The following is a 21,015-nucleotide window of genomic DNA, read 5'->3' as shown; positions in this document are numbered from 1 at the left end:
CTTCCAACTGCTGGTCTCTTGGCTCAGCTCACAAGAGGGTGTGTTGGTGAAAAGGCCAGGTCAGAACTTGCATTTGAATGGGGCCAGACTATGGCACAGGTAAGGCAAATGCCCTCTAACATCAACTTTCTATAAGGTGAAAGCGGAAGCCAAAACTGCCTCCCCTCTCCACTGCTATTGGGTCTTGGCAGGAAGGATGGTCTTGTGGTTGATGTGGGGATTTGGGAGATGTAAGTTCAGTTCCCAACTCTGGTGCAAAGTTGCTGTGTGGTCCTAGACAAGTCACTTAATCTTCCTTTGCCTCAGTTCCCATCTGTGAATTAATAATACACCCTTGACTCACGGGCACGAATCCATTGATGCTGAGATGTGATGATGGTCACCGTGAGAAAACCCTCTGCACAAATAAATACTCAATATGGTGTCTGTGCACACGCCAGCTTTCATGTACACATATTAGAAACACTTTCCATACCAGTGCTTGTTATCGGGAGGGCCAAGAGCACTGCTGTAAGAACCAATTCTGATAGGTTTGCAAGTGAGGTGCTAATTAGTCTGCTAATTACCTGCAAAACCGTAATGACTGGATTCTTCATCCTAAAACCAAAGGTGATGTCATAGCTGTGTATGCACATACTTCCAGGAATGATGAACACTTTTCTTGGCCAAGCAGTAACGAAACAAAACCACTACCTAACATAAATACTAAATAGTAAAGCTTGCTGTTTGTAGAACTCCAGCTTACCCTTGCGTGCAGTTTGGATGACAAGGGTGACACTCACGGTCCTCATCGGCATATTTGAAAATGAAGCTGTTTGCTCCCTGTAAGCCATCGGGGCACTTTTCCACACAGTTGGGGCCATCCTTAAAATGGAAACACTTGGTGCAGTGGTCTGGTCCCTGGGGAGCAGGAGAGAAATGCAGTGTATTAGATTTACTCTATCATTTGTTACTGCGCAGGAGCTGCTGACAATATGCTGGTTACTGTACACTCAAAGATAGAGGGGTACATTTCCCTCGTAATGAACAGGGATTTAGCCGTGTGACTCCAATGAATGTTAATGAGAGTCACACGGCTAAATCCTGGGGCACTATGCTGAAAATGTATTACATACAGAGTACTATCAGAGTACTGCTTCTGGAGTATTTGGTTTCGTTACTTTTGACGGCTGCACCTCAATGTGCCTCATGTCCGCTTCCTTTTGTCCTGGAATTTTCCTAAATGAAGCTACAAAGTAGTCCTGAAGGCACCTTGATGGGATCATTTGTGTCACAGGCTTATCTCCACACCGTATTTTGCCGGTGATTTTGTGTCTCCCTCCAGGAGATGAGGATTTAATTTTCATTATTACACATGGAGACCTAAAGTTAGAAACTGTAAATCAAGTCTCCTGAAGTATAAAGACATAAAGTTTACTGGAGTGGGCCTACAGTGAGTTAGGCAAAGTTCTCTCAGCCAATCTGTAACCAGAGAAAGTCCAAAATATAAGCTCGTCCCATATATTCGGGGAGGGATTGGATGTATCCAGGTGCCCATCCAGTTCCTGCCTTTTATTCAGGCTATGCACAAAGGATAAAAACATAAGGATCACTTCACTTTCCCCACCACCAAAAAGCCTTTTCGGTGAGGCTCATCATCCATTAAAGTGGTGCCAAAAACATTTCATTCTGTTATAAGGATGGCCATGAGGAATTTCTTGGCCAGTCGGAATATCTGGGTTGGCAGAACGCAATTGCTTAAGACAGAATTTTTCTAGGAGACTGAAGGCATGGAGGGGAACAGGATTGACCTCAACATAGGAGGGGGGAAAAAACGAACAGTGATAAAAGAAGGTTCTGTCGGTGTGTGAAATTTCTTCTGCTTGTCACCATTTACTGCTGATGTATTTGAAATGGTCGAGAGTGATGATGGCAAAAGTTTCATTGGACAATAACAGATGTTTATTTAAATACCTACACTAGCGCAGATTTACTAACCAGGCTACAGCTACAAAGTATTTATGTTGTGCTTACCAGCCCATAGCATGTGATCATGTTATCTTCCATCTTCTCACACTGGGGATCACATTCCACACACACAGAACCATTCGCAAACTCTCGAAATTCCCTAGAGAAACATTAGTCAGTCAGATGAGTGGTTAGTGAAAATCATACTGAAACGGATCTGAATTTAATGGACCAGATCTTCAGCTGGGGTAAATCAACATTGCTTCATTAACTTCAGTGGGACTATACTGATTTACACCACATGAGGACCAAATCCAACACCTGTGTTATCATTTGTTGAATATCCTTTTGGTAGGTTATGGCCGTGTTAAGAAATAAGAACACCATCACGGGGTGGGGGTGAGGAATTGAACTGCAGCCACTTGATTTCCACACACATAGACCCAATCTCCCAAGCAGTGAAGTAGCAGCGGCAACACAAGCTGTACAAACCCTTCCAGAACCCTGCGCAGGGACTCATGTGACTAGCCCGTGCGCTTTCCCAGTGACTGTTCATTGAGTTAACTAGATAAAAGCTGGTTTGGGTATGTCTGCACTGTATGCTGCTGTCACACTGTTGATTTCAGTGCAGACAGACAGTGTGCATGACACAGCTACAAACCATGAAGTGGTGAAGCTTGTTGACTTCAGCGGAGCCACGTCAAGTTGTCACGGCTGAGGATGTGGGCCCCCCTTGTTACTTTATCAGCCAAAATCTGAGGTGTTATAACTGCTCTCAGTGCCATGAGGCTCTATTGTGGCAACCCAGTTAAGTGAGTATAAGGAATCCATGGGAAACTTTCATTGAAAAGAACGTTGCATGGAATCTGAAGCTGCTTTAACTCTGAAGCAGAGACTCTCCATGTTGAGTCACTGCCCAGGTGGAAGGGTGCAACCCTAGCAGCACAGCTCCATTGGAGCTGCCATACAGGGGAGATTAAGGGCTATGGAGCCACTGCAAATGCATATGATTTGCACCTGGACCGTTCAGGTCTACACTGAAGGTCCCCAAAAGTTGCAGAGGTCCTGGAAGATTTGGGCAACTATATCCTTGTCTTTTGTGCAAGGGGCAACCACCATCCCCTTATCAAAATAAACACGAATACCCTAGCTTAAATGATAGCTCCTACTCAGGTAATGTGAACAGGACCATGGAACTTCCTAATGGAACTTTCTAATGTGTCTGGGTTATGGCTGATATGGGAACCACAGCCAAATACTGCAGTGTAAATTGTAGTCAGCTTTACCCTGGCCTATGTGGCAGCACAATCTGGCCTCACAACATCGTCTTTCCTGACTTGAATGCATATATAGCTATAGGGTAACTTTGACAGTTTTTTGCATGTCATTTCCTTGCTTTGAGAAAGAAAGAAAGAAAGAAAGAAAGAAAGAAAGAAAGAAAGAAAGAAAGAAAGAAAGAAAGAAAGAAAGAAAGAAAGGATTTTGCAATAGTTTGATGTGTTTACAGGGAGTACATTCTACTGTCTCTTTATGATAATCACATAAGCTAGTATCCAAGAAACAAAAAAGAACCAAAAGTGCTTTTTTATATATATAGTGTTTTTATTTTTAATTAGCACCTCTTGAGGTGAAAAAATTAACTAAAATCAATTATGATTTGTTGATCCTTATTATAAAGAAATGTTGGGCAGCGTGTTGTATCATCATCTGGGAAATGAGATTCCACTCTCCATTTTTTTTGCTTTGCTTTCTGGTATATGTAACATAGAACCTTTAAGTTTTATTCTTCTGTCAAAAGACAGTTTCACACAGCTATGTCTCTGTGATCTGTGGGACTCCATCCTCCCAGTGAAGACTATACAAACATCTAAAAATGTTTGGGGGGCGGGGAGGAGGAGGGAGGGAGGCAGGAGGGAGAAAGGCAAAGAAATCAAACTTCAAAATTTATTACGAAACAATAGCAAGGGCATATGAGCGTTTTAAATCCTGCATTGCCAAAGATTAACTCTAAAAACATCTGCAGTTAGCTCTGTAAAAGTCCTTGGCTTGGGGGTAAGAAAGAAGAACATCATTACTAAGGAACGACAACTGTGAAGCATGAACTGACTATGGCTCCGTGAATGTATTTACTCAGTTTTATTGCTTGTAATAATTATTGTTGTTCCAGAGGGAAAAATAAATAAAAGGGAACTGAGAATGTTTGGAGTGAAAAAAAATGTATCTAGAAGTAGTATCACAGCTAGAGTACCATATGAATCCATCCACTCATACTTCCACCTCAAGGCCAGATTCTGCGTACTCACACCGAGTAAATATCATCTTACTCCACAGAGTGTTTTGGTTAAAATCAATGGAACTATTGGTGGAATAAGGTGTTACTCAATGTATGGACATCAGAACCTGTCCCTGTGATTCCTGAACTGTCAATATAATCAACACCCTTTGGGGAACAAAAAAGCAAGGGTGATGTCTTACCCATCATAAAGGTTACAAGACTCTATACAGGTCCTTCCTCTGCTGAAGCGTTTGCAGGACAGACATTGGTCTGGCCCTGGCCCCCAACAGCCATCACTTGAGCACAAGTTGTTACACACCTTTCCCTCTGCAGCTGAAAACAGAGAGAGGAATGAAGATATTTTTAGTGCCATTAGCTATTAGATTGCGAATATTACTTTCTAACATACCAGAAGGCAAGTCCTTCTCCCAGCATCCAGATACAAAGAAGCTACTACCCACAGAATGGCCTCTTCCCCTCCCTGCCTCAGAGCCGGGAGGGATTCAGTGGTCTCCACAGCACAGCCCATGCATGGGAAGCAGAAAGCCTGGAGAGATCAGGCCTTAACTTCCTAACATCCATTGTAAATGTTTGCATTGTTTCCCCTTTCCCATTTCTTGCTGATGAATCCTCATGGGCATTTGCCAGCAGGGGGAGATTTAGCAGAACAGTTACATTGACTGGCCCTGTCGATTTGGGGGGATTACAAGCATAGGAGGGGAGGGGTGATATGTCCTCTCCTATAAAGCCTTTAGGCTGGGATTTGCAGAAGCATTCAATGTTTGCCTAACTTAATTTTAAGTCAAGTAGGACTGACTTCTATTAGTGTGGGGCTAGGCCAATGCTGGCCTCTTCTAAGAAATGTGTGACTGAATTGGGGGTCAATAGGGATTTATTTTTCAGAGGCCTTTATCCAAAATTAAATCCCTGCAGTGTGTCATAAGAAATCCATACAGAACATATGTTCTGAAAACAATAATGAAATAACTTAATTAGACCTGACTGAGCTTAGAGCAACGCAAGCAGCTTTAGCCATTTCATTATTGTTTATCATGTTTATTATGGTAGCTCCCAGGGACCAATTGAAAACAGGGCTCCGTTGCACTAAGCACTGTACAGTCGTAAAATAAAAGACAGCCCCAGCCCCAAAGAGCTTACAGGCTAAGCAGAGAAGACAAAGGCTAGGGACAGGGGATTAACACACAGGCAGACTGGGCAAGGTGAAGACAACAAGGAGCATATTAGCATGGAGCCTTTGTTCTTTTTCTTTTGCTATTTAAACCCCTTCTGTGGAGTTCCTAGGAGAGGATGAGTCAGACAGAAAGACAAAGGAAGGGAGTGGTGAGAGGTGTTGGAGCAAGCAGCAAATCAGTACTGCGGAGAGGAGAGGACGCAGGCTCTCAGCCATTCCGTGCCGGCTCAGTTTATACTGATTAGACCAGCCCCTGATACCTGACGGAGGAGGCTATCATTCTCCCAGATATGTGGGGTTTTATGTCAATTGGTGCCATGTGATAGACCTTGAAGATTAAAAAGCAAAGAGCTCTCGTTTAAATCTTCTGTCACAATTAGCAAGTAGGAAGACCCAGGGTTTGATAAAAGTAGAAGAAGTGATAAATGACAAAATATGTTGTTTATTTCTTGGTAGAGTTTTATTAAATGCCATAAAAAACAGACAGTAAAAAAAATGACACCTTCAATAAAAACATACACATATTATAGGTACAGAATAACACTGACACCTATATACACAGATTCACACAGTGGTGATAGCAAAATTGAAAGAATTCCCCATACTCAATGCAAACACTACTCTGGTGCTTGTGCAAACCTGTGCAAGTTACTATGGACATAGCCTATGGGGGTATGTTTTCTTGAACTTCCACAAGTGGATGATAGGTGACAGTGTGTGGCGGTGATTAAGGAATGCCACATTTCCCTTTCAAACAACAGATCGTGCTCTTATCATCACTGTCAGGGTTGCAACAGGGTTGTTAAAGAACATTGCAACGGACAGTACCTAACTGCTGAACTGCATATTGAGGTTCATCAGCTGATGAGTATAAACCCCTCTAAAATCACCTCTGCAGTAGGAAGCTGCTTCCTCCCCCCAGCATTTTGTTTTTCCTTGATTATTCTTCACTGTATGGCACAATATTCCATATTTAGTTTCTCTTGGGTGTGGAAGCATTTGTTCCATCTTCATGCCACAAGGCAGAGCGCCTCCATGCGTCTTATTAAACACTCGTTGAATGTCTGTCATAGCAGCCCACTGTATAGCAGAGTCCATTGCTGCATATATTGATTCCCTCTTTAACTCAGGCCAATCACCTATTTTTCATTGTGCTGCAATGTTCAGTATTGGCACCATGTTTGCCGAACATATCGTTTTGATCTGTGAGGCGTTCCTGGCTTATGTTCTCTTCTATTTATTACGTAGCCTTTTATCATACTGTAACAGATGATATTCACATTACAAAGACAGGATGCATCCCTTTCATCTGCTTTCCTTGTCTGGTCCCTCCTTCCATCATCAGCCAGCTTACTGCCTGCTGTATTTACTATGCAGCACTTCTTAGGGGGGAAATGTGCAATCACATGTTGAAAATCATGCTCCATTTTCATAGATTTCTCTTTCCTGGCCCCAGGCAAGAAGACGAACAAGTTACCTGAAAATCCTGTGACATAAGCAAGGATTGTAGCTCTGAGAATTATCTTCTACTTTCCCTTTGTTCTTGCAATTGGATGCTATTCTAGTTCCTTGGCTTATAAAGCTTGTGGGCAGAAATTCTTCATTTAAGTTATTTCTTTTTCCACGCAAAATGTTTTTGTGGGCTTCAATGCTGAGAGAGGTTTATGGTATTTCACTTTAATCTCCTTCCAGGGACTGTGTGGAGAACTAATCAGTGAGTTGGTGTTCTCCAGTTCACGTGTACAAGCAGCTCCAAAAGGCAGGAGATTCGCTATTGTGTTTGTCACTGTGTACAGAGCTAATGCTGGTTGTGAATGGCTACATTACATGATATTGTTGGTTCCACAGAATTTGTGCATTGTCTCATTCATTACTGTACAACGTGAAGCTCAGGATACTGGAGCACTACAGACATCTAGGACCAAGAACAGGCCACAGATTCATCATGTCTGGAATAGTTTGGCAACTTTCCTTTAAACTTTTTAGGCTAGAAAAGAGTAAAAATGTCCACATGCCAAATAAAAAACAACTAAATAGCATTTATTTCAGAGAATATGCTCAGTTACATAGTTCCTTCTGTTCCTCAAAGCATCAGTCAGCTATTCCCAAGCACAAAGAAAACTATTAAAGTTAATAATAATTCCAGCTGGCTATGCAAGTTTTGTTTGAACCTGTTAATTCTTGGCTGAAAGCCTATTTCACTTTAATTAATGGCCCTGATTCACTTCTCAGTTACACTATTGCCTACAGGATAAATGCTTCTGAAGTCAAACGAGGCAGACTGATGTAAAACTAATGTGAGAGCAGATTCAGCAGATTCAACAGCATTCTTACCGTAAACCTATATTATGTCATTTGGTTCTCAAATAACTCTCTAAACTTATTTTTCTAATATCCCCAAGCAGTTTTTGATATTTCATTCAGTTTGCCTCTTAATAATTTCCTCCAAAGTCGATGGATTTACACTAGCCCTTTGTGTTTTAGGCACTGAATCTCCACACACTAGCAAATGTCGCATGTATTGTAGACAACACGATGCTTCCTGTTACAAACATTCTTAGACATTTGGTTTGTGTTTCAGTGTCAGAGTGGAGGCCTGGACACGAACCATGACAGCTCCAAGGCTATTGATGTTAGAGTCCCCAAGCCACTACTATTGATATCTTGGCAAAAACACCATCAGCACTTCATTGCTGGATTACCAAGTGTGAAAAACTGATCCACTGCTATTTTACTGAGGCGTGGGCATGGGCTGTGAGTTGGCATGATACTGATTCCCATCTGCTGGTTTATGGCAACTCTCCTCTGTTGAGAACAGCACTGAAAATATGAGATGCAGACTAGCTATCACTGAGTAATTCCATGTCATGACAACCAGACTATCCATGTGCTAGAGAGGAAATATCTGGAGATTATGGTACCCCTGTCAACTGACCAAGACAACAGAATTAGGAGGAACAGAACAGCTTGCCCAGACCCACAACTGGTGATTGTGCCAGTGACCTACTTAAGCTGCAAACATGTTTTAAGGTAACACTAATGAAGACAGCAGCACTCTGGCAGTCACCTCCTCATGCATAACACAAGGCGGTAGGGGGAAGATCCTAGTTAATATAGGAACAGACACTGCATAGGTCCTACTCTGGGGCACAGCATAGGGGGGAGAAAGCTGGGAGCAGCGAGCCTCCACTCAGCCATTTGTGGCCTAATTGCAGTTCCAGAAATCAACATAGGGAGTCCTCCTTAGCTACTCCCCCAAGGAGCACTCAATACCCTAAAGCGAGCATCGAGGGCTGGAGAGCAGGGAAAGCAGTCAGTCTGCCACAGCTACACACTAGCCAGAGGAGCTAGTTGGCCACACAGGGGGAGTAATGCTGCAGCCGTTTGAGCGGCAGTAGTAATAAATTGGTGTAAATGACATGCATGTCCACTTTACAGCCCATTTAATAGACTCATAGACTCATAGGTCAGAAGGGACCAATATGATCATCTAGTCTGACCTCCTGCACAAGGCAGGCCACAGAACCCTACCCATCCACTTTTATAACAACCCCTAACCCAGGACTGAGTTATTGAAATCCTCAAAATTGGTTTGAAGACCTCAAGCTGCAGAGAATCCTTAACGCTGCCAGAGTAGGTAAAGGGGCCTTAAATGAAAATGAGAAACAGGCCTTGTCATAACATTTCTTCCCAGATCTGGACCTTAGCGTCCAAAATATGGGTGATAGCATGAAAACCTCCAAGCTTAGTTTCCAGCTTGGACCTGGTAATTGCTGCCACCAGCTAGGAATTATACAGTGCCTAGCTCACTGTGGTCTCCCCAAAACCTTCCCTGGCGGACCCCCAGACTCAGATGCTTTGAGTCTTACAACAAAGGGAAATAACCCCCTCCCCTTGTTTCCTTTTTACTTCCTCCCAGGCTCCCCTCCCTGGACGACCCTAGGAGATTCCCTGCTTCCAGTCCTGGAAACACAAGTACCGAGAGATCTAATCTCTCTTCCCCCTCACCCAGAGGGTATGCAAAGTCAGGCTTAGTAAATCTAACACAAAGATTTTTCCCCCTGACTTCTTCCTCCCACCAATCCCCTGGTGAGCTGCAGACTCAATTCCCTGGAGTCCCCACTAAAGAAAAACTCCAACATAGACTAATAGACTCATAGGTCAGAAGGGACCAATATGATCATCTAGTCTGACCTCCTGCACAAGGCAGGGCACAGAACCCTACCCATCCACTTTTATAACAACCCCTAACCCAGGACTGAGTTATTGAAATCCTCAAAACTAGTTTGAAGACCTCAAACTGCAGAGAATCCACCAGCAAGCGACCCATGCCCCACGCTGCAGAGGAAGGCGAAAAACCTCCAGGGCCCCTGCCAATCCGCCCTGGAGGAAAATTCCTTCCCGACCCCAAATATGGCGATCAGCTAAACCCTGAGCATGTGGGCAAGACTCACCCGCCAGCACCCAAGAAGGAATTCTCTGCAGTAACTCAGTTCCCATCCAATCCCATCCAACATCTCCCCGCAAACCACTGAGCAGACTTATCTGGTGATAAGGTCTTAAAAAGAAAGCTTTATATAAAAAGAAAGAAAAAGGACATAAAATATCTCTGTATTAAAGTGACAATATACAGGGTCAATTGCTTAAAGGAAAAAAATGATTAAACAGCCTTATCCAAAAAGAATACAATTTAAAACATTCCAGCAACTACACCCATGTAAATACAAAAGAAAAACAATATAAACCTATTGTCGTACTATCCTTGTACTTACAACTTGGAAACAGAAGATTAGAAAGCCAGGAGATAGAAAGATCACTCTCAGAGATGAGAAAGGGAACAGACCCAAGACAAAGAACAAAAAACTCACACCCAAAACTTCCCTCCACCCAGATTTGAAAAAATCTTGTTTTCTGATTGGTCCTCTGGTCAGGTGTTGTTTGTTACCCCTTTCCAGGTGAAAGAGACATTAACCCTTAGCTATCTGTTTATGACAGGCCTACAAACCTTTTCTCTACCAGTGACTATTTCTAAACCTGACCAGAAACAGCGCTCTGCCAGGAGCTTCTGAAAGTTTGACAAAGAAACAAACTGTGTTAAAGGAAGAAAAAAAATCCTTCTATTTACACAGAAAATAAACTGTTGAGTAATCTTTCGTTAGGAGTCTCTTTTGTTAAACAAAAGTCCCACAGTAATATTACTCAGTTAATTAAACAAGCAAGGAAAAAGTCAATTAGGCCTCAAAGTTTTATGAGCTTAATTGACTGAAAACACTACGAACTTGCGGCTTCTTTTCCAAACAGCTTACAGTGAAGGGGTTCCAGCTAGGGGGAGGTTTAAATTCTTGCTCATTTACACCGCTTTATTGCTGTCACTGATTGCTTTTCCCAGTAGCTGGGAAAAACAGCTGCAAGAATTTCCTGACCTGTTGCTTAGTCTCCTGGGAGTGGAAATCATCTCTTATGATTTGTATCAGAAACAGAACTATAACGTATCATTTACAAGACTGGCGAGAGTTCTGCAAAGAATATTAACTAGGACAGGTCTGTTATCCAGGATGATCTGCATCCCAAATGGTACAGAAGAGGTAGATTTCAGCTGTAGTATATACGTGGGTGATTCTCCACTGAGGTTGCTGGTAGCCTTCCCAAGCTCTTCAACTCAGACAAAACAAAGTTTGTCACCACACAGGATCCCTCTATGTTGTTGTTTGGACCGAGCAATCATGGAAGAGACTTGTGACTACACAGAGCTCGTAATCTATTACACCCCTGAGTACGTTAGCAATGTTTTTAATAAAGGACATCAAAACATTGACTTGTTTTATCCATACTTTAAGGGGAAAACAAGTCATGAATGTGGAAAGTTTTTCAGCTGTAGTATTTCTCAAAGAGCTTCATGTATAATACAGTACAGTTGTCCATAGATACTGAACATCACATTGGTTATCTGGCAGCTAAATAGATTGGACTAAACGGGATAACAAAACATCACTCTTGGCAGCAGCAGAACCATTAGATTTTGTCTGGTTTTAAATAGGTCTCCAGGAGAAGAAGTGAGCAGAGCTTGTGCAAAGGACAATGCAGAATCCGAGCACTCTGAACGCATTTGCATAAAACCCGCCAAACCTGCAAAACACGCACTATGACCACTGACATCACATCAGCATATCTCAGGTTTGATTCAAATAGCTACTCGCTGTCTCCAATCTTACTTCTTCAAAGTATTTTTATCTGAATTTTTCCTGATTCTACTCCTTAACCAGTTATACCACAGTACATGTCACTCACATCCCAAAGCTATAGGTGAATCATACCAATCAAACAACATGTAGATTGGTGATCTCCATCAAATTTCAGACACACATACATACAGATTCCTTCGACTGTACCCATAGTATTAAACTGTATTAAAAGAAGTTGCTGTGTTAACATAATAACAATAACAGCAATAATAATAATAATAATAATTGTTATTATTCAAGATCTTGGTAGCAGTGTTCAAGATCAGAGTAGCAGTTGTGTAGTCTGTATCCGCAAAAAGAACAGGAGTACTCCATACAGTCAAAGCACATAATACATTTAGCATTCAGAAGATGTTATTGCTTACGACAGCAATTCATTTTCATTCAGATTTTCAGAAAATATGCTTATATCCTTTCAATGGGCTTGCACAGGGTACAAGAATCAAACCCAGTATGTTTCCACAGGATAGAAAGGAACCATGAAAATTAGCTATTTAAGTACATAGCCAAAGATCAATCATTTGTTCACGGGCAAGATCCAAAGCCCACTGAATTCAGTAGACAGACTTCTATTGACTTCATCAGTTGACTTCAAATCAGGCTTTATTATAGTATAATAATTTATTCAAGTTTTTAATTGGCTGCTAGATTGATATGATTCACAACAAGTAACAGTTTATCTAGAAAGGTTTCATTGGAGGCTGTATGAGCCCATAAAACTGGAAGATTTTAAACAACTTTTTACACAACTGCAACCTTTCTGAATTCATATTTAATGAATGCTCTCTGCTGGCATTATGTTAAGAACCAGTCGGCCCAGTGCTAGGAAAAGACAGCAGGCCCTTTATTTTAGGGTGATAAGATGGCAAACCTACCTACCAAACTATATTCCCTACAAAAAGATTTACAGTATTTCACTTTTTACAGTGAATTTTCATAAAATATTAAGATGCATACATACCATAAACTATAATTTATACTGGATTTATACTATCAATTACAGGAAAAGAGTGTATTCAAAGAGCCCCATGCATTGCATTTAGGATAGTACTCCAGTATTCATTTTAATAGAGCTGGATAATTATTGAAACACATGACAACACGGCTGCCAGCTGGAAGATGTCCATTCGCCATCCCTACTCCCAAACAGTTTAGTACCTAGGGTGCTGTGTTTTTTTTAATGTAATTTCTGAATTTACCACTAGGCCTATGCAAAAATATCCTCCCATTGTATTTTCAACATTTCACAAACATGTGAAATGCATGGGGTTAAATTCAATTAATTCATCTCAGCTAAGATGCTAAAAACACCCATAAATGTCCCAGGAGTTGCCTATGTGCTAAAAAGTAAAATTTGCTTCTATGTATGTTTGCTATGAAATTTTTGCTTTTTTTCCACAAAAACAAGAGATTTAAGTATATAGCCAAAGGGGTAAAAAAAATAAACAAATGAAACTTTTCTGACAAATAGATGAAATTTTGCTCAGGAGTGAATGTAGAGAAATTCAAAAATTTTCCACGTTCACTGGAAAAGAAAGTTGTTTTGGTAGCAGAAACAGAAATTTTATGACAGGTTTCAGAGTAGCAGCTGTGTTAGTCTGTATCGGTAAAAAGAACAGGAGTACTTGTGGCACCTTAGAGACTAACAAATTTATTTGAGCATAAGCTTTCGTGGGCTACAGCTCACTTCATGATCAATTCTGTGAACATTCATTAATTTTTCTAAGGTGCTGTGTATCCCTCTACCAGTCAATTCAGGTAGTTATATGCCCCTCATCACCACATGTATGTTATGTGCAGCAAATCAATCAATCAATCAATCAGAATTTCTGTACAGACATCTATCGTCTCCAGCAAATTATCATCTGGAAGCAACATCAGAGCACTGGCTAGTCAGCACTAGCTAATGCTTTATTACTCCTGGATGTACACTCTACACAAAGTATGACAGAATCATATGAGATAGAAAGGAAGTATTAGAATAGTTCTTCTATTTCCCAGAAGGACAAATGCTGGATTTGTCCCTTGGTCTAGTCCTATACGAAAGAAGTGACTCTCTTAAAGGAACCTTGTGTTATTAAGTGGTATTCACCCTTCAAGGCAGCAAATCCCACTTCAAGTGCGGTGTAATTACAAGGCTCCAGACTGATACCTCTTTGTGTTTTGTCCAGGATAGTTTTAGATCTCTCAAGCGTTTGGGCTTAATATTAGGCTGAATGGTTTCAAAGTTTTCCCCAAAACAGTGATTCAGTTACCAGTAGAACTCTACTACACCAATAAGTCAGACAAAACCTTTTCCTGCTTTTTATCAGCTGCTGTCTTATTCAGCCTCTTCGAACTGCAGATGCTCTTTTCAAATCCCTGACAATATTGCAAAGTTCAAGCTTTTGCAAATCGGAAGAAATTCTTTACTGACCTGAACTTGGAACCATCACTGTATAAGGTGCTCAGGCCTTTACTCCTATAGAATAAATTGTCAAAGTGAACACCAAATGTTTCACGTTTTTATGAAGTTGCAAAATGTGATGATGGGCCAATGATGACGATGCTGGGAGATTAACACGTACTTCCTGCCCAGGATAATTCTCTAGTGTTTTTTGAAGTGATAGAGATCCATAGACCCATTCTCTTTATCTCCACCATGTTTCATCATTCAAAAAAATAAATGTACTACCAAACTCCACTGACAAATGCACAAAGATCAACGTTATCTTAGAACACACTGCTTAAAGTAGCATTGCTATACTCGGAACTTTTTCAAAACTATAACACTCTCTAGGTAGCCTTTCAGCAGACCTGTCAACTATGCTCCAAATCTGATTCTGTTACATTAAGTTGCATGTTTATGCCTAAAATTCTGTCATTCTGCTAGAATAACTTCAATAATTTCATCTTCAACACGTAATAGGGTAGGTTATAGGACATTGGTCTTTTAGGTCACATTTTTCTTCCAAAATATCTTCTAAATTGTACCTATGAAACAAACATTTGTACATGACAATCACATTTTAGATGGTTCACTACCTGATTTTTAAATGCAAACATCCAATAAAAACAATCGTTCTTCAATATTAATTGAAACGGTTAATGATATGGAAGTTTCTATGGGGCACCATTGGTCCCGTGGATAGGGCAGTGGACTGGCACTCAGAAGACTTCTGTTGTATTTCTGACTCTGCCACCGACTAACTGCGTTGATCTTGGGCAAATCACTTCACCTCTCACCCTTTGGTTGCCTTGGATATTTCGTACCTGAACTGCAAACACTTATGGACATGCTTAACTTTACTACTGTGAGTCTTCCTACTGGAGTTAACAGGACTAGTAACAAATAGTTAAGTTAAAGCACAGGGACAAGAAACTGCAGGATCAAGGCCTAAAGCCACTAGCTCTTTCTGTGTGTTTGAATAGTGCCTAACATGGGTGGGGCCTCTAATATTTCAGTATAACAAGAAAAAGAATGTAATACTACTAATGTAAGTGTAAGCCGAGTCAGGATGAGCTCTACCCTGACATCTCGAGGTGAATTATGACAAGTGCGGAAAAGAATTTCAGGGGCTGATTGTGTTTGCATAGGCACACCCACCACACTTGGCATAGCCCATGGCAGCCTGGGATGGTTGCTTTGGCAGCTGTGGGATCCCCAGTTTCTTTGTTGTTGGGGCGGGAGGAGTGGAGTGTTGTTACCCTGATTGTGTGGATGAGGAACTGTGAAACTGCTTTGTGACAGGGAGTCTCACCATCAATTGAGTGGCACTTGCTAGACAAGGGAGTGGGCTCCTTGTGTGAGCCAGAAGCATCAATTGCACCTCCTCTTCTCTCCACTGTTGAATACCAGAGCTGATTTTTGATTCCCTTAAGAACTTAAGTTACAGGTTCCTGAGCTGAACTCACTAAGAGCTGAAAGAGCTTTGCAAACTAGTGGAGGGGGCTGAAGCTATATCGTGGACTAGAGCAGCTGGCGGAGCGGAGCAGTTTGTGGAACAGTTGGAGTGCCCACGGAGCGAGCAGATCAGTTTGCAGGGACAGCTGGAGCAGATCACAGGACGGCTGATGGAGCAGAGCAGCTGGCAGAACGGAGCAGTTTGTGGGACAGTTGGAGCGGCCCACAGAGTGAGCGGACCCGAGCAGTTTGCAGGGATGGCTGGTGGAGCACAGCAGCTGGCAAAGCGGAGCAGAGCGGAACTGAGCAGTTCGTGGGGAAGGCGGAAGCAGAATCCCATGGAGAGGCAGGGCAGTTGGCGCCGGAAAACGTAAGGTGCCCCTTTCTACCCAGGCTGGTAGGGGGGAAAAACCCCTGCAGATAGACTCGTGAACTCTGGGGCTGCACTGACCCAGGACAGAGACTTTTGGGTTGCGGGACTTTTGGGACTGTGGGTGATTTTGGGGTTGTTGGACTCAAGAGCCCAGGGAAGAGGACATGGCCCAACTTCCTGGGGTGAGTTTTTGCTCATGGTTTGGTCTATGAATTCTAGTTGAGGTGTTTTCCCAATTTAATGCTATGTTGTTTACCTCATGTTATTAAACCTTTTCTGCTACACCGAGACTCTGTGCTTGCAAGAGGGGAAGTATTGTCTCTTCGAAGTGCCCAAGGGTGTGTGTAAGATTTTCCAGGTCACTGAGTGGGGGCTTGAACTGGTTTTGCATTACGTTGTAGGGAAGGGATGCCTATGTATTGAACCCGGCCCTTCCTGCTATCAATTCAGCCTGGCAGAAGGGTTACATTTCGGGGGGCTTGTCTGGGATCCTGGGTCAGTACCTCTCGCAAGCACATTTTGAGTGATTCATTGAATTGGGAAAACCCCAAATTACCTTGTTGTTTTGATCTGTTGTATTTGAAAAAATTAGTTTGTATAATGGCCCTATACTTGTTAGAGGACTGGTGCAAGGGGATGAATATTGACCCTAGGAACTGTCTTCTGGTAACGGCGGTGCTGGAGGCAGTTGATGAGGGCTCAATAGAACCTATCTTAAGGGCATCCACTGAGTACCTGCGTAAGTGCAAAATGCGTGGGCGCATTTTTGTGAGTGAGGAGGGGGCTTTTGCTGTACTGTGTGAGCTGCCATCAGCTGTGGACTCTACAGGTTCCAGGCACGATAGCAGTGGAAGATGGTGAGTGGAAGGTAATAACCACTGGGAGCCAGTCCTCACCAGCCCCTACCCCTGATGGAGAGTTTTTAAAGAAAATGTCGGCCTTTTTGGGGAAAGAGGGAAAAATTTTGGCTGATATGCTGGGTCTGTTGGGCCTTAAGCTGGAAGCCCCACACCAAGAGAGCTCCTTCACCTGATGAGTGGGTGAAGGCTTTGAGGAAAGCATTAGAGAAGGTTATGTCACCCCACGCTGAGTCAAGCCCCTATCGTAAACTGAGGTTGTTTTTTGGGGATCCCACCACAATACCTGGGGAGAAAGCATTTGAACCCTGGCTGGAGCACACCACTGAAATGCTACAGGAGTGGGTGGTGCCTGATGCTGAAAAGAGAAGGCGACTAGTAGAGTGCCTCAGGGGGCCAGTCCTAGATGTGATTAGCACCCTGAAGCTCAGTAACCCTGGGGTCAAGATGAAGGACTGCCCAGAGGCCCTGGATCACATTTTTGGGAGAACTTAGGGTTCAGAGGATGTTTACTGCAAGTTCCTCAATGCCAGGCAACAAAAGGAAGAGAAGGTTTCTTCCTACATCCAGAGGTTGGAGAAATTATTACAGAGAGCCATCATGAGGGGAGCAGCAGCAGTTGAGCAAATGGACAGGACTAGATTGGCTCAGATTGTGAAAGGAATTCAATATCAGAACCCAATCATTCTCCACCTTTGCTTAAGGGAACGGCAAGATAATCCACCAAGTTACTCTCAGCTGATAAAAGAGGTCCGAGAGGAAGAAGAGAGGCAGGCAGCTGGCGAGGTTTGGGAGGTGCAGCAACACCAGGCAACTGGCACAACATCCACACGGACACCCAAGGCCCTAATGGTGAATCCTCAAGAGGAACTTACTCAGCGAGTGCAGGCCCTGACACAGAAAGTGACTGAACTAGAGAATACCTTCGATTCAGCAAAGACTTCAAGGTGCAAGGAACCCTCTGCTACCACGGTCCAGCGGACTACGTTTAGAACATCTGCACCCCCTCGACAGCAAGGGAAAGGACAATCCTTCTTCTGCTACCGGTGTCGCCAGGGTGGGCACATTGCTGCAAGGTGTCAGAATGCAGAGAATCCCATGCCAGTATATCAAAAGCTGAGGACCACCTGGGGAAAGTCAGGAAACGGCCCCAGGACCTGGGAAGGGAGCCGCCTAGACCTGCAGGATGTGGAGGCTCCCCCGGCAGGAACCATGTGGCCCGAATCCCCCCCAGGATTGATAGGACCCCAAGCAGAGGTCACTGTAAAGGCTGAAGAGACAGAATGTGGAGCAGTGCTTGACACAAGATCCCAAGTAACTATCATATTCCAGTCTTTCTACCAGCAGATGCTTAGACATCTGCCTATATGGCCCCTGACAGGGCTTGGTCTGTGTGGCCTCAGCATGGATGAATACCCCTACCAGAGGTATGTCATAGTGCACCTGGAATTCCCAGAAGAGATTGCTGGGGTAAGACAGGAGGTGGATACTGCTGCTTTAATATGCCCTGACCCTAAAGGAGCCTCTGATGTATCCGTGCTAATAGGGACCAACTCCAGCCTCTTTAGGATACTTGCCGATTACTGCAGACAGCGAGCAGAGGACCAATATCTGAACACCTTGGTGATACACACACACTGTGCCGTGGCCTACAGAAAAATTGAGGACACAAGAAAAGTGATGCCTGATTTGCCAGTGGGAGCACTGAGGTATGCAGGCCCGGTCCCTTTAGTGGTGCCTGCAATATCAGAAAAGGAGGTGATTGTCATGAGTACCTGCTTAAAAGGCAGTAAGGGAACATTAGCAGTGGTAGAGCAGCCAACCGAGGGAGGTCTCCCAGAAGGAGTGCTGGTTCTCAGTGGAGTCATAACCCTACCTGCTGAAGCCCAGGAAGAGTTGACTATACTGGTTGCTAATGAAACACACCGGGATGGGCAGAAGACTGCAGACATCTTTGAGCCTGGAAGTATTGTGAGAACCCAGTGTGAAGCTGAAGCTCCAGTGATAGATCCTGCAAAGTTTGACTTCGGGGACTCACCACTGTCTGAGGAGTGGAAGGCTCGCCTGAGGAAGAAGCTTGTGAGAAATCCAAGGTGTTCTCAGTACATGAGTGGGACATGGGAGGTGCCAAAGGAGTGGAACACCACATCAGGCTACAAGATCCCCAACCCTTCTATAAGTGAGTAACATCACTCAAGTTACTCACACGAGAAGTTCCAGGATTCTAAACTCTTCATCATCTGCCAATGATTTTCGGAAATATCACCAGTGAGTCAGTCCATTTAATATACAATTTCACAAAATATTAATTTATTTCTGCTGAAAAACACTTTTTATTATGCCCCCAAAATGGTGATGTTTGTCTTTTTGTCTGACATTCTCTGGTGGTGTTTGTATTTTCTGTATAAATCCACGGACATGACTCTACACTTCAATAAAGCAGTCTGACAATGGATGCAGGCTTCCATCTCTGGATAGGGTAGGGAATTCCATGTTCTCATAGCTTTTGCGAGTTCAAAACCTCCTAAGCTTTGAGATTACATGAAAGGGTGAAAAGCTACTCCTGACAGCTAATCTGGGCATACTTTCCAGCTCCCCAGCTATTTAATACCATGTTCATCCTAAGCCTCCAAGCAATCAAAGCCTGTGCAACAAATGAGAAACTGTTCTATGAAGTGAAAAGCACCGCGGCTCACATATGCGTCTTGGTTCACCCTAGACCATTTATTTTCGATTGTCTTCATACACATGGTCTCCAAGTTCTAACAGCCCTGAAGCACTCTTGAACTGTTATTGTATGAGGTATGGGGCTCCCTGCTTTCTTCTGTTCATCTGTTTCTTGCTTGAGTTTTTATTTTGTGGCAAGACAGGAGGGAGGATGGCTACTTCCTTAAAAAAAAGTATTCGGCAGCATCCTAGCCAGCCTATTGTACCCAATCGACGCTTAACACAATATGACCCTTTCTTTCAAAGCACACTTTATGGCAATATGCAGTGTGGCAGAGAGAAGAGAAGGCTTCTTGTCTCCAAAAGGTCTTTGGATTCATATATTTCAAGGTCAGAAGGAACCATTAAGATGATCTGGTCTGATTTCCTGCATAACATAGGCCATATACACCTCTACCTCAATATAAAGCGACCGGATATAACACACATTCGGATATAACGCGGTAAAGCAGCGCTCCGAGGGGGCAAGGCTGCGCACTCCAGTGGATCAAAGCAAGTTTAATATAACGCAGTTTTACCCATAATGCGGTAAGATTTTTTGGCTTCCGAGGACAGCGTTATATCGAGGCAGAGGTGTATCTCATCCCCGTGATTTCTGCATCTAGCTCAAAAACTTGTTCTTACTCAGGCACCATATTGTGCCGTGTTCCTGGTGGCCCAAAAAGTTCTTTTCCCCTTGAATCTCAAATGGCCAAGAACAGCCAGTCACAACATATACGGCTATTTTTAACACATGCCCTCTTATTAGTTTGCAAGCATACAGTCAGCTCCTTGCCACTCACCCTCCCATCCCTCCCTCCAGCTCAGGCAGGGGCAAAGCAGCCAGGAAGCCACCATCACTAAGCAGCTGAGCATTCCCTGGCAAAATCCTAACTCCCAGCACAGAGTAAGGATTGATCCAGGATCAGCTATAGCCATGGCTGGGGTAATCAGAGTGGGCGTAGCTGGAGCACTGTGCATTCCAGTAACCCTCAGCTGCTAGACCAGCCACTAGGTGCTGTTCCAATTGGCATATTTGACAGCAGCCATAAGGCTGCTCTAAATAATGGCAACTCTCAAGGATTTTGGCTCATAGTTTTTAACAATATGTGAGATGGTGGCGCCAAAAAATGTGTGCTTTCTACATGCAGGACTGGGATTCTTCAGCATTCAAGCGACACACACAAGCTTAGAAATCAAAGAGAGAGCCATGAGACTGGGGAAACACAAAGGAGGACCGCAGTCAGACAGTCTAAGATTCCTCGCAGCACAAGTGTAATATTTTTGGCTGGTCAAGGCACAAATCTGGGGAATGTCACAAAGTAATTTAATGAATCTGATCTCTTGCTAGTGTGCTAGCAGATGCTTACAATGAACTGTATGAAAGCCATGATGTGACTGCCTTCATGCAAATGTGTGGCCTAATTTCAGTGTAGCTATGATCATGTTTCATAGAATATCAGGATTGGAAGGGGCCTCAGGAGATCATCTAGTCCAACTCCCTGCTCAAAGCAGGACCAACCCCCAAACAGATTTTTTG

General features: G+C 43.2%; 1 protein-coding gene across 6 annotated transcripts in view; it reads right to left on the bottom strand.

Moving 5' to 3' along the window:
- Positions 1-21,015, bottom strand: part of ERBB4 (erb-b2 receptor tyrosine kinase 4) — a 1,029,410-nt gene that overhangs the window by 241,780 nt on the left and 766,615 nt on the right. For all 6 annotated transcript variants that reach the window (XM_030580258.1, XM_030580260.1, XM_030580261.1 and 3 more), the window contains exons 13-15: positions 4,423-4,555; positions 2,014-2,107; positions 746-900 (exon numbers count right to left, since the gene is read on the bottom strand). In XM_030580258.1, the coding sequence (XP_030436118.1) occupies positions 746-900; positions 2,014-2,107; positions 4,423-4,555 (382 nt within the window). The remainder of the gene's footprint in view (positions 1-745; positions 901-2,013; positions 2,108-4,422; positions 4,556-21,015) is intronic.

Source organism: Gopherus evgoodei, chromosome 11 (assembly GCF_007399415.2).
Source record: "Gopherus evgoodei ecotype Sinaloan lineage chromosome 11, rGopEvg1_v1.p, whole genome shotgun sequence".
Lineage (NCBI taxonomy): Eukaryota > Metazoa > Chordata > Testudines > Testudinidae > Gopherus > Gopherus evgoodei.
The sequence above is the reverse complement of the archived record's forward strand: the minus strand, read 5'-3'. Positions and strand labels throughout refer to the sequence as shown.